The following is a 10,017-nucleotide window of genomic DNA, read 5'->3' as shown; positions in this document are numbered from 1 at the left end:
ACACATACACAATTTATTATTATTATTATTATTATTATTATTATTATTATTTAATAATAATAATAATTAAAATTATTATTTTATTATTATTTTTTTGATGAATTTCTTTCATTTTTGTGAAGCTGCTTTGAGACAATGACCATTGTTAAAAGCGCTATTTAAATAAAATAAAATTGAATTGAATCTTCTATACCGCATTATCCTGTATTCAGGGTCACGGGGACCTGGAGCCTATCCCAGGAGGCTTAAGGCACGAGGCAGGGTACACCCTAGACAGGGTGCCAATCCATCATAGGGCACACACACATACACACACTAGCAACACTACAGGCTAACCTGCATATCTTTGGACTGTGGGAGGAAATCGGAGTACCTGGACGTCACCAAGCATAAGGAGAACATGCAAACTACATGCACACAGAGACGTAATCAAGCCTGGCCAGGAATCAAACCCGGACCCTGGAGATGCAAGGCAACAATGCTAACCACTACACCACCATGCCGCCTAGGTCTAATGACACTATTATTAAAATAAATAACCTATTAAGTATTCCAGAAAGCATGATTGAATCATCTAGTACTCACAGAGATGATTAAAAAACATGAAATGGTTTCAAATAAAATAAATGACCCAATCAGACATTAGTGGGAGGATTCATGTTTAGGTATAAAGGCAGAAGCCACAAAAGATCGAATCCATCAGGAGCTTGAGTGCTTATGAACTCCTCCGAGAAACCTCTGCTTGATCATCATCAAGTCTGCAGATGAACACCATCAGTTTCCAGCAGAACCTGACCGATGAATATTGCTATCCTGACAACAACAACTCATGCATGAAGGAGCTGCAAAGCAGCAAAGGCAGAATTTTCCTTCTTTTCTTCCTTTCATGCATATCCTTGTCCACGGTGCTCCTGAACCTGCTCGTGATTATCTCCATCTCCCACTTTAAACAGCTGCACACTCCAACCAATTTGCTGATCATGTCTCTGGCGGTGGCCGACCTTCTTGTGGGACTCATAGTGATGCCGGTTAATATCATGGACCTGATAGATAGCTGCTGGTACCTCGGGAAAACCATGTGCTCCCTTTATCCCGTGATTAATTATATTTTAGTCTCAGCCTCGGTCGGCAGCCTGGTGTTCATTGCTGTTGATCGTTACATCGCCATCACCAGCCCTCTGCTCTATTCCACCCGAATTACAATTTCTAAAACCTCCTTGTTTATTGTTCTGACCTGGTCATGCGCTATCCTGTATAACACCCTGTTTTATTTTTTCGAGGGTCACCTGCTTCATCCTGACAAATTCAGCCAATGTGTCGGAAAGTGTGTGGTGGTTCAATCTCAATCCGCCTCCATGGCTGACCTGTTCATTTCCTTCATCGGCCCTTGTTTCACCATGTTGTTTTTGTACCTGAGAATTTTTAAAGTGGCCAGATATCAGGTCAAATCCATCAGTGGTGTAGAGTCCGCCTACGCACATGGGCACAGGGTCAAAAGAGTAAATATCAAAGCTGCAAAAACCTTGGGCATTGTCATTTTTGTGTATCTTTCAAGCTGGATCCCTTTTTATTTGGATTTGCTGTCTACCGAAAGCCTGTCGTCCATGTCAGTGATGTGGGTTGTGGTCAACTGGCTGATATACCTCAACTCCTCTGTAAACCCCCTGATATACGCCATATTTTACCCCTGGTTCAGAGTGTCTGTTAAGTACATTGTGACATGTCGAATATTCCAGGCTTCTTCCTCCATGTTTAATCTGTTCCCCGAGCGCTTTTAATTACACACTCTCATTATTAACACGTCTGAGTTACGAGTAGAACATAGCCTGAGTTAAATTGTAGGTTTGTGTTTTAGTGTTGGATCCTATTAAAGTGTACAGTCTGCAGATTTCACACACTGATCATATAGAAGGTGATGATAGAAGATGTGTGTGAGAGCGAGAGGTACAGTAGGAGAGAGAGAGAGAGAGAGAGAGAGTGTGCAGTCTCAATCCACGAAAGGGCAAAAAAACACAGCTTTTACACATTTTAATGTTGTGATTGTGATTTCTTTGTTTACTCATGTCCTTACTGATCATTTCTGGAACCCTGTACTGTTCTGCAGAAGTACAGTATGAGTACAGATGCACTTACTTTTCCCCCAGTCTGATATGATTACAAACATCGTGCTGTTATTGACTGATACATTTCTAACACAATGACTTCATTATTAATTCATTTTCTGAGCAATGTCAATATCGCTCCATACAGCACTAACACAGAAGCCTTAGGCAGCCTTGTTTCTTTTTGTTTGTTTTATGATTTCCTCTTTTTTAGGAGTACTATTTCCTGCTCTCTACAGTACATTAGATCCTTTATACAGAAAGGTCTAATTTCATTATTTTTTTATAATATCTTTGCTTTACAGCAGATCTTTTTGCACAGTGCTCTCTCTACACAGCATGCTCTCTACACAATGAGGAGAATGTACTAATGATACTAAATTAAGATGATAGCCATGTGATTATACCTTTCCATACCAACAAATATCTTTATGTAAATATGTTACCATATGAGCGACAAAAAACACCATTGCAACAACGCGATTAGGAAAAGTAGTTTAAGTAAGTTCATTTGTTTAATATTTATTGTACTAGAAAAATCTCAAACAATCACACTAATATTCAATTACAGTTACAACTAAATTGCATTGTGGGATTGTTAAAATCTGCAGTCATGTAAGTAATTAGATGTCATGTACTGTAAAGTGAATAGAATGTAACTAATTGACAATTTGGTAATATCTAATTTTTAACACTAAATGAAAAAAGTTTTTTTTTATTATTACAACACAGTTAGATGATCATTTTCATTTTAAGTCAAACGTTAAGTCATAATGATCTAGAATGTTCCATGACGTTTCTGGATGCTGAGAACTGCAGTACAGTATGTCTCACATAAAAACAATATTGTCGTAGTAAATGTATAACTTATCACCAGGTCAGCATTTTTCTGGAAGTTATACATTGAACAAGATGTTTTTCTTCGGGTACTAGTATGATTAGGGTTAGGGTTCACCAATCAGCCATAACCGCTGTTAGATCTTCGTCTGCTCCTTTCGAGAGGTTGAAACAGCAGACCATCTGATCCGCACACAACTTGGCACAGGTTTTAAGCCGGACGCAGATCCTGACGCAACCCTCCCATTATATCTGGGATTGTGACTGGCACTGGACATCGTAGCTGGGTAGTATGGAGTGTGGTGAAAATGTGTAAATAGTTCGGAGTGCGCCACCTGTGATTATAAAGAAATAACAACATTTTACCTCCTCAAACGCCTCCAAAGCCACAAAACTCAACCTGAAAGTAAGCACGCGGGATTTTACCACTTTGCGCTAAAAGCGTATGAAATAAGTGGGTTTAAGACTACTTCCCACACAGAGTTTGCTCAGGTTTTAATCCAAACAATTTTGGTAATGTAACGGTTTCTGTTGCGCCACTTGGAAGCGCCTGCAGTCGGTTCATCTCTAAATGTCAGGAGTCAGTATGGCAGCAGTATAGCTAACTTATTATTATTTTATTAAGTATACTTTCTTTTCTGTTAATTACAGCAACACTGGCCATTCTTATGCTTCTGAGAACTGATCAGCCATAACATACAAACTAAAACATTATTCACACTAGACCTTGTTGTGTGCTATGGTGTTTGACATCTGGCCCATTAATATGTCACCAGTTTACTGCTATATAACTAATAATCAATGTTATTCAAGTCACCAGGTGTTAATGTTATGGCTCATTTGTGTACATCCGATACCTTAGTCAGACTAGATGTATACTAACTGATATTAAATTTACAAGATATATACAGTATAATGCAAGCTCCTCCGCAGGAAAATGACCAAAACCCCGCCCTTATATTAAGTGATTTATACGTTTATACTAATATTAAGCAGTGTATAACGTAAATTCTTTTTCCAGAAATACACACATTGTAAAATCACCAATTGCTGTTATGTGACCAACATGTAGGTGTTAGGAACCAACTGTCTTACCATGAAATGTGACATTCATGTACAGTACACCTTGGCCTAGGAAACACATTAAATATATACAGGGATTAGTAATGATGTGCTTTACTTCCGTGTTCATGTAGAGTAGCATATACTGTACTGTATTGACCAAACAATATATTGTATTTTGTATTATAATAGTATCAATCTCTAATGTGTTAAATAAAAATTATCATTACAATATACTTCATTATATACGTTTTTAAGTGGTGAAATAAATATTTTATTATATAGCGTTTCATTTTTTTTTGTAAAAACAATTAGTCCACAAGCACACGGAACAGACTAATGAATAATGCATCATCATTTATTTATGCATACGCTTTCCAGGAGCCCATGCAAGTCCACAAGCACACATTATTTGCAATAATTAATCATGTTCCAATTTAAACACAGACCGTACTATGTATTTGATATTACACAAAGTCAAATTTGTACAGGATTATTTATTTTCAACATTTTTAATAATAATAATAATAATAATAATAATAATAATAATAATTTATGATCATATAAAGTGGACATTCTGTATAGAGCAGCTGCACATACTGTAACGTTCTGATTGGAAAAGTCACATGTTTAAATCCCAGGCCTAACAGGGACTTAATCAAGGCTTTAGCTGCTCACTTAGACATGTGAATTTGATGCGAGGGACGAAAAGCTTTGCAGAATAAGCTTTGCAGAACATTTAGGCTAATGAATGGATTTTGCATAGAATAATTGCAGAGATTCATTCTAATCAGTCTGTAAGTAAAAACTGCGATGCTTAAATTATGTTTGGTATCTACTGCTGATGCACAGGTAGGATGAATTTATAGAACACCAGCTAAAGACCTGATTGGTCAAGCAGAGTCATTTGATCATTGTTGCTGCGTCTGATTGGTAAAACACAGTCATGCGGTAGATTAACCGGCTGCATGTGAAGGATAAATAGTTAGAAAAGTAACAAGTCGAGTGTAGCGAATGTAACGGAGTAAGAGTAGCATTTCTTCTTCATGAAAGAACTCTAGTACAGTAGAAGTAAAAAGTATTGTGCAGTAAAATTACTCATAAAAGTAAATCCAACTTGTTACTACCCACCTCTGCTCATACAGTAGGAGCAAGACAAATTCTCTTGTTTTTGTTTTACACTGAAGACAGTTGGGTTTGGGGTCAAATGATAAATATGGGACGATCAATCAGAATTCCCAAGTAGATGGTTAAACAACTTAAGACCTGAAAAAAGTTTTCATCCATTTCTTAGTAATCAAAAAATGTTGTTACACATGACTAACCGGTTGTTCTTGCCCAGGTGATTGATTTATTCACTCTGGGTACCATCACAAGGGATTGGATAAGAAGAATATTTTGCACCGATCATAACTGGAGGGCTGGGTCAAACACCAGACCCTGGAACTGTAAGGTATTTAAATAATATTTAATTTTTATACTAGCCAAAAGTTCGACAACCAAGAAATATAAAAAGTTTTTAAAAATATTTCAAACTAAAAGAGAATATTTTATGCATGTTCTTTTTAAGTCACAAGGATGTTAAAAAGAAATTGCAGCAAATTGGATCAAGAAAAAATAGTGGTTTTGTTGCCGACAAAACCTTTTTAATTTAAATGATTGAAGAATATGTCTCAGGTTACTTTGCTGTAACCCTGTTTCTCAAAAAGCGGGAATGAGATGCTGCGTTAAGACGCTATGGGAACATCTTTCTGTGTTGCCGGTTGTGAAACAACCGGCAACCAACACGCCAAATCTTGGCATATATAACCTTGGTCAGGTGTCATCTAATGAAGCGCACCTGCAGGTTATAAATAGGAGTGAACCTAAACATTCCTTGGATCAATTTTGTCTGAAAGGACGAACAGTCACGCAAGCAGTGCGGCATTAGAGCGCAGCATCTTGTTCCTTTTTTTTAGGAAACAGGGTCACAGCAAGGCAACCCGAGATGTTCCCTTTTAAAAGCTACACTCGATGCTGCGTGAAAACACTATGGGAAAAAGAATACCAACGCCACCGCACTGCAAGTGTCTGGACCCCCAAGGGCGTGTAGCGCGTGCGCACAAAGGCTAAGGAGGTCTCAGAGCTAGCTCTGGCAGGCTGACATCCAAAATATAGAATCTCACAAATGTGTGCGAAGAGGACCAACCTGCCGCATACACACTTCCTGCAGAGGAACACCTCTTGCCAGCGCAATAGATTAGGCAATCCCCCTGGATGAATGAGCCGTGTATCCTGGAGGCCAAGTGTGACCACGCGCCTCGTAGACTAGGGCAATAGCATCTCTTACCCGATGTGGCAGCATTTGGCATAAAAAAGGCAGTGCGATGGACTGGCTAGTGCAATGGACGTAAATCTGAAGAGTGCATACTTAAGACAGTAAGTGAAACCTTTCCTGCTCCAGAGCTGTAAAGGCGGAAGACAGAGGCTTCGAGGAAGACTGGGTGCATGGGCAAGAATGAAAATAGTTCAGGTGAGAATGCAGAATAGCTCTGAATAGCCCAGAGGCAAAGTCTAGGCAGTACGGGAGGCCTGCAGAAATACTGTAAGCCGAAATAGCTGCTACGTACATTCTGGGGGTACTAGGGCATAAGATTGAGGACAACTTTTCTTGCAGAACTCCAGCACTGAAACAATTTGGCAGTGGACTGGGTCTACATGTTTCGCGATGTACCACTTTCAAATACCCTCACCTTAAGGGCATACTCTAGTGCGTGAAGGTTCCAGGGCTCACATCTTCATATGCCCTGGAATGGAAATCGCCTTGAGGGACAGGAACTCTTTCTCTGCCCCAAGCAAAACCTGGTGCGCTAGCTTATTCAAGCGGTGAGAGTGGGACCCAAAGTCAGTAACCGAGGTCTGAACCCCATAGAAAGGGTACAAAGCCACCTGGCGTGTAACCCCATTTGCCTTCGAGGAGTGGCACTTGGGTAAATCCCCTGGCTTTTAGCCAGAATGTACATTGCCCTGCGGGACAGGAACTTGTCCTGTGCCCCAAGCAAAACCTGGTGCGCTAGCTTATCCAAGCGGCGCGAGCACAGTCCACCCTGGCGATTATGTACGAGATTACCGTAGTGTTGTCCACCCGCACTTGGACATGGCAGCCTCAACTGCTGGAGGAGGTGTTTCAGGGCCAAAATAAAGCCATCAGTTCGGGGCAATTGATGTGCCACGCGAGAAGTTGGCCTCTCCAGCTCCCTTGTGCTGGACGGCCATCTAAGATCGCACCCCAGCCCGTGAGGGAAGCGTCTTTCGTTAGTGTCTCGCGATGACAAGATGCATGTAGAGTGGGAACCAAAGTCAAAAACCGGGGTCTAAACCACATAAAAAGGGTAAGAAGCGTTTAACGCTTAACCCTTATTTGCCCCCCGGGGATTGGCCCTGAGTAAAATCCCCTTGCTTTTAGCCACAACTGAAACGATCTCATGTGTAGAGGCCCAAAGGTATCACCGTGGACGCAGCTGCCATAAGACCTAAAATCTCTGAAAGTAATAAACAGTCACTTTCTGACCTAGCTTGGTTTCCTTTAGGGTGTTGGAAATGGATTCGACACACGAAGGAGACACCTGTGCCCGCATTGTGATCGAATCCTATACATAACATTGCGATCGAATGTTATATGTTCGGCATCCTGAAACATGGCAGGAAAAGACAGAAAACTATCATTTTTTGGAGAGCAGTGTTGTCCGAAACACCAGTGGTGGCGGAGCAAGAACACCAACCTCCTGGGGGTGCCAGGGAGAACACTTCAACCTTGAGAGGAATTCTACGCGCCCCTCCCTGAGGGGGGGCACCCCCATGGTCCTGGGGGAATGAGCTTCCGGACTTCTTCTTCGTGAAGAAGATAGTACATAGGTCCGACTTCTGTGAGGCAGATTGCTAAGCATAGCACGCCGCACCCCAGTCTTACGAGTGGGTGTCCGGCTCATAACAGTCTTTCTCTGTGCTTCACGCCTCGAGTGGGTGGCCGACAATCCCGACTCTTGAGCACGGCTGGGAAGGAATTTCCCAAAGACTTGTTTATATAATTTTGCCTCCCCAATCTAGTTGCGACATTAACAGCATCACCAAATAGGCCGGAGGGTGAGTTGGGGGGATCAAGGAGGAACACATGATCCCTATTCTTTGTTGCACAAAGAGACATGTCTGTGGCTCGGCGTAATTCCAGGAACGATGTTGAAGAGCCCCGCCAATGCTCAAGTCTTTCAGCAGGTCAGCCTGGTAAGCCTGCCAAACCGCCATGGTGTGCAGTAGAGCACTAGCCTGATCAGCTGCCTGAAAGCTTTTCCCCACCAGGCATGATGTCAGTCTACGTGGCTTGGTGGGGAGTGAGTGCTTTTGCAGGGAGGATGATGCCCCAGGAAAGAGATAGCCACAAGCATCTCTTCTATCTGGAACATCATCATATAACTGTGCCTTCGTATCAACAATATTCGAATAAATCAAAGTTGATGGCACGAAAAACACTGAATAAGGCTATTCCATACAAGAGTTAACTCGTCATGAAGGTTGCCAAAAAAAGAGAGAGAGAGAGAAAGAGAGCGCCGCTGAGGCTCCTCCCCTGGGACAGAAACAAGTAAACTGCTAGTGTCTTATGATCTGCCACGCCTACTTCGATCAAAGGATGCAGGCTGCTTGTCAGTATCACATATTATGAAAACCATAGCAGGGGGCAGAGCTTTTTCTTACAAAGCCCCAAAGTTATGGAATAGTCTTCCAATTAATGTTCGGGATTCAGACACAGTTTCAGTGTTTAAGTCTAGGCTAAAAACCTATTTATTTAGCTAAACATTTTTGTAAATAGATTTGTCTTGGGTAATAAAGCAGATCTGGGGGACTTATGGACATATAGTATTATGGTGAACTGGTATGTTTAGATGTTGTCTTCCCCCACTTTCATTGATCACTTAGGTTTGCTGATGGTGAAGTGATAGGTTGCTTTCAGGGAGCCCTCCTGTCTCTATTTCCTTCTGGCTCTTTCTTTTAGTTGTGCTGTTATAGTTAGTCCTGCCGGAGTCTCTGCTCCAAACTCCAAACATACATTCACATTATACATTGTTTAATTGTGACCATACCTAACTGCCATCTCTCCTGGTCTTCGATTCTTTCCTCTTCTCTCTCTCTCCCTCTCTCTCTTTCCTTCTCCCTGTCTCTCTGTCAAGCTATACATGTCACTCCTGAGCTGCCAGTGATCCAGACCCCTTTGCCCTCTGGAGCTGTCTGACTCATCCTGGTGTCCTGCTTCTAGTTTGAGATCTCGTCGCATTGATGCCCGTGTGGTCTGCCTGGGATGCGTGTGGTGACTAGGGACGGTTCCACTTTTCCACGAAGATGGTCCTCGGCTGATGTAGACAGCTGTTCTCTGAGGAATTGTGACTTCAGGGTTCTTTTGCTTTGAAGGGGCATAAAACTGGGAACCAGCTAGTACAAGGCAGGAATATTTGGAATAAGCAGGAATAAGTGGGATGCCTATATGGCAGAGTAGAAGGGATCAGGAGGACCTGAAAGAAGACAGACCCAACGAGGATCTACCAAACTCTACTCATGCCATAGCTAAACCTCAGGATCTAAGCCACAAAGGAAAAAACAAACAAACAAAAAACTTCTGGTTGTTTGATACTGGCACTCTTACATGGTTTCACTACAAGCAACTAATTTAAATAAATAAGATCTAGTTATTTTGCAGTGCAAATGCATGGGGTGATGTAAAACTGGCCAACAGCCCCTGGTCCAATGCCAGTATTAATGAAAAAAAGAATCTATGAAGTATTCCAGAAAGCATGATTGAATCAATCTAGTACTTACAGAGATAATTAAAAACATGAAATGGTTTCAAATATAATAAATGACCCAATCAGACATTAGTGGGAGGATTCATGTTTAGGTATAAAGGCAGAAGTCACAAAAGATCAAATCTATCAGGAGCTCAAGTGCTTTTGAACTCCAAGCCACTGCTTGATCATCATCAAGTCTGCAG

At 41.4% G+C, this 10,017-nt stretch overlaps 1 protein-coding gene across 1 annotated transcript; it reads left to right on the top strand.

Moving 5' to 3' along the window:
- The first annotated feature begins 764 nt into the window (after positions 1 to 764).
- Positions 765 to 1,778, top strand: LOC128505715 (trace amine-associated receptor 13c-like). The gene has a single exon (XM_053476277.1). The coding sequence runs from the start codon at positions 765 to 767 to the stop codon at positions 1,776 to 1,778; it is 1,014 nt and encodes a 337-aa protein (XP_053332252.1).
- The last annotated feature ends 8,239 nt before the right edge of the window (positions 1,779 to 10,017 follow it).

Source organism: Clarias gariepinus, chromosome 17 (genome assembly GCF_024256425.1).
Source record: "Clarias gariepinus isolate MV-2021 ecotype Netherlands chromosome 17, CGAR_prim_01v2, whole genome shotgun sequence".
In the NCBI taxonomy this organism is placed as follows: domain Eukaryota; kingdom Metazoa; phylum Chordata; class Actinopteri; order Siluriformes; family Clariidae; genus Clarias; species Clarias gariepinus.
This window is presented reverse-complemented; position numbering and strand designations above follow the sequence as displayed.